The sequence below is a fragment of the Tiliqua scincoides genome, chromosome 5 (genome assembly GCF_035046505.1).
Source record: "Tiliqua scincoides isolate rTilSci1 chromosome 5, rTilSci1.hap2, whole genome shotgun sequence".
NCBI classification, from domain to species: domain Eukaryota; kingdom Metazoa; phylum Chordata; class Lepidosauria; order Squamata; family Scincidae; genus Tiliqua; species Tiliqua scincoides.
In genome coordinates this window covers 18159600-18165599 of record NC_089825.1, presented here as the reverse complement: position 1 = coordinate 18165599, position 6000 = coordinate 18159600, and the positions used below count along the sequence as shown (strand labels likewise).

Here is a 6000-nt window from a genome sequence, read left to right as displayed (position 1 = left end):
AAACAAGTGTGAGAGAAGGGCACAAAAGTAAGAAAAAGGATAGAACAAAAGAGAGAGAAGAACTATACTGTAACATGTTTGTTGACCCTATGAATAGTATCTTTTGACTTTATGCAGGGGTTTCTGAGATCTTTTCCAAATACATGGGCCTTAATGTAAAACCTCAGCAGGTCTGATTGCTTGATAGCTAAATTTAAAAAAAAAAACCCTGAGAAGTTTTGAATCCTACATCTCTCTTGATATTTATAGCTAGATAGATGAGTTACTGTATTTTTCGCTCCATAAGATGCACTTTTTCCCCCCAAAAAAGTGGGGGGAAAAGTGTGTGCGTCTTATGGAGCGAATACTGCAAAAAGGAGTGCACGTTATGTTATGCTTCATGCCAGTTTATGCTCACATTCACCCTAAGAAGGGGGAGGATCTTCATGCCAGTTTATGAACACATTCACCCTAAGAAGGGGGCGGATCTTCATGCTAGTTTATGATCACATTCACCCTAAGAAGGGGGAGGATCTTCATGCCAGTTTATGCTCACATTCACCCTATGAAGGGGGGGGGGGATCTTCATGCCAGGATGGATGGATGAAAATGGAATGAGAATATGGGTTGAAAAGGTATGGTCCAAACATCCTGGAGGACTTCTGAAAAAATGGGTGAAAACATCATGGGACTCAGTAAAAGAGGAGATCCTTGTACAGTCATTCAAAAAAATGTGACATTAACAATGCCTTAGATGGAAGTGAAGACGGTATCTTATATGAAGACAGCGAAGAAAGTGATGTCAGTGATTGTGAGCAAATGAGCTTCATAAATTCTGACTCTAGCGATGATGAGTTCCTGGGGTTTCCAGAAAACTAGAGTACTCAAACCTTTAAGTCTCTCCATTTGTTAATGACAGTGATAATGGTTCTTAATGCCACTGTTGACTGCTGTTCACTTTACATGGTTCAAATGTTATTCTGTTATAGTTTATTAAATATTTTATTACACTATTTGGTTCAGAATATTTTTTTCCTGTTTTCCTCCTCTAAAAAATAGGTGTGTCTTATGGTCAGGTGCGTCTTATGGAGCGAAAAATATGGTAAATATTTTGGCTACTAGAGAATGATTCTTATTAAATGTGGAGAAATACACTGATTTCACTGTTAGCAGACATTCTTTCTCCTTAGGGAAACACAAGAAGTGTCAGGCAGCATGGATTCCTAACAAAAAATTATAAGCCCCTACTACACCAAACGACAATTCTCAAGATTTTTTTTTTTTTTTTTGGGGGGGGGGGGAATGCAACAGTTAGTAGTATAAACTCATTGTCAATTTACAGCATAAGATAGGCTCCAAGTAAGAAGTGGGAAAGCCGATGAGATACATAATTTATTCTACTCCATTAGAAGTATTAGTTTTATTTTCTTTTTAAGATGACTAGTTGTGAATTCCAACATTTGATCGAATCATCATCTACACGGTGCATTTCTAATCCAATTAAATGATATATTTGATGCTGATGGTACTGAAGGGCTATTTGGGGAAGTCGTACTTGGAAGCATGTGCACAGTTCCATCTGTTGGAAGTACTTAGAGCATTCCAGATGTAAAACTGGTGCCTGTGTACGTCGCCCTCTCCAGAGTTTTCTAAGTACAAACAAGCAAAACCATAATGACAGAATGATTAGAAAGGTTTAGCAGGAGAGGAATTGCTCAAGACACCCAGGGATGACAGTACAACCAAACACAGCAAAAGAAAACTGCTTTCTGATGCGCCCGTGGCATGCAAAAAAAAAAAAAGAACATTTGCAAAGAAACTAGAGCAACGATGTTCGCTGGTATAGCTTTGGAAAAGGTAAAATATTGACAGACCTAACACATACCCATAATAAGACATAGAGTAATGAAGTCAAATAAAGAAGGCATTTTTTTCCACTTTTTATTTCACTTGTTTTCCCAAATTCAGCATTTTCCCCCTTTGAGCTCATGTAGTTTAGTATTGAAAGTATCTCAGGAGCAGGTAAAAGTCGAGCATTTGGAATTTCAGCCATACTTTGCTTTCTCTGTAGCTAGAGCCAGCCTGCGGATGTTTGCTATGCAGCCAGCCGCTGCTTCCTGAAGCGTTTCGTCTGTAGAGCCTGCCATACCCAGTAGAAGCTTGTAAAAAATATAAAAATTAAAAAAACGCAAGGAAAAAAAAACAAAACAAGAATGAACTCCAAACCAAAACCATTACACTGAAAATAAATTATTTTAAAATAACATGCCTACAGAAACACATCTAGTAATGAATGAAACTAGCCATATGTTCTGCAGCTCTGGAATTAGGTTTTAAAGGCTGGATTCTCCACAGCCCATTTGTAGAAGAAACAGTGGCCAAAAACCCTCACTGAGTTCCAGAAAGGCCTACAGAGATGAATTTATGATAAGCATATCAATGGCTGCTAGAAAGAACACTCAGAACATTTCTCTTAAAGGTTGTTTATACGCCTTCAAGTTCTGGAAGCTGGGAGTGAACAACAGGGAATATATTATGTCCCCTTAAAATGTCCTAACTGAAGCACCCAGATTGTGTTGCTGGCTAAAGAGTGGATTTTGGTCTAGGTAATCCATTAGCAAGACACAGCATGACTGTTCTTATGTTTGTTCCACACAATTATTCACAAAGATCTGATTGTAGGGTCAGATCCTTCTAGCCTGATGTTACAGCCATGCCATGTGGAACATCTTTCCAATGTGGAGATTAAATTCCACTTAGGAAAAAGTTTATTTTGACATTTTCTCAGGAAGCACATGAAACAGACAATGGCTGTCCAGTTGGTGCACTTACGTCAGAAAATATACTCATTTTTAAATGGAAATTTTTATGTGTGTAAGAAAACATTATGTAACATATGAAAGGTGAACATTACAGACTTGAAGTTCTCCCCTGTATCTTAATAATATTGAGGCAGACTTATTTGTGGTATGTTATCATTACATCATTCGTTTGCCAATTTCTACCTCACGTCATTGGCTGCTGCTGGGGGTGTTGAAATGTGAGGACTAACATGATTAACAGCACAACTGCGGGCATGTCAACTCAGAAGTAAGTTCTATGGCAGTGGTTCCCAAACTGGCGGGTTGCCAATGTCCCTTTAAGGAGCGGGACATTGGGAGAAGGCACAACACAACTGGAAGTGCTCTTTTTTTTGGTACACTTTTTCAGGCATGGGGAGCCCTGCAGAGGCTCTCTGCAACCCCCTGTGCAACCGCAGTGCTGGCTGCAGGTGAGTGAAAAACCTATCCTTGGCAGGAGCGTGACTCTGGGATCGCGTTGCTGCCTTCAGTATTCCCAACTCCCTTGTAGGAGTTTGGGAATCCCTGTTCTATGGTATCCATGAGGCTTACTCCTGGGAAAATGTGTATAGGATTGTAACATCAGTCTGTCTAAATGTAACCCCTGCTAATTGGATAAGAGGCACTTTTTCAAGTGGGTGCTCCTTTTTTAGCAGGGGGAGAGTAACTGGCCCATCTCACCCCAGCACTGTGTGTTCTAGTGGCTGTCTGTTGGTATTCCTTTGCATCTTTTTAGATTGTGAGCCCTTTTGGGACAGGGAGCCATTTAGTTATTTGATTTTTCTCTGTAAACCGCTCTGTGAACTTTTAGTTGAAAAGCGGTATATAAATACTGTTAATAATTAATAATAACAGGGAGATAGGAGAGAACCCAACATGGGGATGTCATTTCTGCCACAGGTCAATATCAGGTATCACATCCAGAGCTATCCTAAAGCCACATCACAAAAATGTTTAGGATAGGTTGGACCAAGAACTAAATCTGTGAAATGTCCCAAAATATGAAGCTGTGCAGACGCAGTAAAAATATTACACTGGTGTTGCAGGTGCAAATATTCAAGGTTGGGGTTTAAGATGAAGTCTTTAAACTTTGGCCTGTAACCAGCTTTCTGATGTTGAGCAGCTCACCTCTTACTAAGTGGCCAGCCCCAATTTTTCCCCCAGTGGAAATACTCTGAGTACAGAATCAACCACATAGCAGAATGCCTACTTAAAACCGGGGCTCTTCACCAATAAATGGTTGCCTCTGCTGGGGCAGCAAGTCTGTGAGGCAACTGCTTAAGCACTTAGCTTCAAGCAGTTACATGGAAGCTCAGATTTTGAACAGCCTCTCAAACTTTTAATGTGGCCTCAGGTATTCTGAAGTGGACTCGGCTATAATTAAAAATCCATTTTTTTTACTTCAGTCTGCAACCCTCAGAATTTTGAATCCACCCAAACACTGAGTCAAACCAAAAAAAAAAATCTGTTATCACTCAGTTCTACATATTTTTCATTCTACTACAGTATTACATAAAATTATGAACTGTTAAATATAAAAGCATAAATTGAACACAGACTCGAGCACTATACACTACCTTTCACTAACCTTGCAGTGGTTGGGAGACATGGGTCACAGCTGCATACATATGGTATGTGCTTATGGAGATCAAAGCATGTTCTACTTCAGGAAGTATTTGTGTTAGACTAATGCAGAGAATAAGCCTCTTGCCAGTCACCTCTCACCCTCTGACCTCTAGATGTAACTTGTAAAAACATTCCATTTGCTTGCTTGAATTCATTTTTTAAAAAATGGTTTGCATGAATGCTGCAGAAAGTTCACAGAATCACGCAACTGCAGAACTTCAAGGGGCTACGTTTACAAGAGAAGAATGTTATTACAAGATTAGCTAGAAAAATCCAACAGAATAAAAGTCAGGATTTGCCTTATGGCTAGGACAGAGGCTCCCAAATTGGGGCATACCCCAGCCAGGGAAGTCCTGTCTCTGTCCCCCTAAGGGGTGGGACAATGGTGAAGGCAGTGACGTGATCACCACCATCATGCCGATGCCAGAGACAAAAGCAGGGTTTCTTTTTAACTTATCCCTGGCAGAGCCGACCCTCCAGAGGGTGCAGGCAGCCAGTGGATCCCTCTGCAGGGCTCCCCAAGCCTCAGAAAACGTAAATATAGTGATTGTAACCCACTTCTGGTTCTAAACTCTCACAGAGTTTGAGAACTTCTAAGCTAGGTGATCATCAACCTTAAAAGATTTGACTGTATAATTAAAAAGACACACAGTTGGCCCTCAGCATATGTGGGGGTTCCGTTTCTGGAATCTCACAGATACCTGATTCTGCAGGTCTGGACACTCACCAGACCTCTGAGCATGATCGCAAATGCCTTCCTGTAGCATTGAGGGTGTTCTGAGGCCCAGAGGGCCACGTGTTACATCCCCAGGTATCCGAAAGCCTCCTGGAGGCAACCAGAATGTGCTTTCAGCTGCATCAGGGAGCTCGGTTGAGTACCCAAGCCTGCAGGTTTGGAACCTGTGGTGAGTCAAATCCACGGGTTTTGAAGGCGCAGATAGAAAGGGCTCACCTATACTCTAATTTTACTATGTTGTAAGCAAAGAAAGATAACAAGATATTAATACCCCCAGAAGCGCCTGTATTCCAAGAATACAGTTTCGCAAGATGCACATGAATCAGGGGGGTAGATCAATACAGGAAACTGCCTTATAGTGAGCTGGAGGTCCTTCTTGCTCAGTAGTGTCTGCACTGACTGGCAATGGCTCTCCTTTATTTTATTTATTTATTTACAAATTTATACCCCACTTTATCTCCCTGGTGGCCATCCAAGGCAGCTTACAAAAAGTCAATGAAAACATTATATAATATAACAAATAAACATTAAGGGCCCAATCCTACGCAGTGCACACTGGCCCACTGCTGGCACACACTGTCACAAACATGCCATAAGCCATGTTTGCAGGCCCTAGAACCGGTGGAGTGCCAGTGCTAGCCCGGCACTGGTCTAGCACCGGTTGAGCACTGGAGCTCCATTGCTTAGCAGTCACATGGACCTTTGGGCAGCAGAGAGGTAGATGGGGATGTGGGGAGAGATGGCGTTCTGGGGTGGGAGGACTGAGGGATGGCAGGGAGGGAGCGGGGTCGGAGGGAGGTGGGACCAGTGCAGCTTTGC

The 6000-nt window shown here is 41.7% G+C and overlaps 1 protein-coding gene across 1 annotated transcript in view; it reads right to left on the bottom strand.

Annotated features, from left to right (window-relative positions):
* Positions 1-2024: 2024 nt before the first annotated feature.
* ODAD2 (outer dynein arm docking complex subunit 2) overlaps positions 2025-6000 on the bottom strand; it is a 90315-nt gene continuing 86339 nt past the window's right edge. The window contains exon 19 of the mRNA XM_066630920.1: positions 2025-2138. Coding sequence (XP_066487017.1) covers positions 2025-2138 — 114 coding nt within the window. The remainder of the gene's footprint in view (positions 2139-6000) is intronic.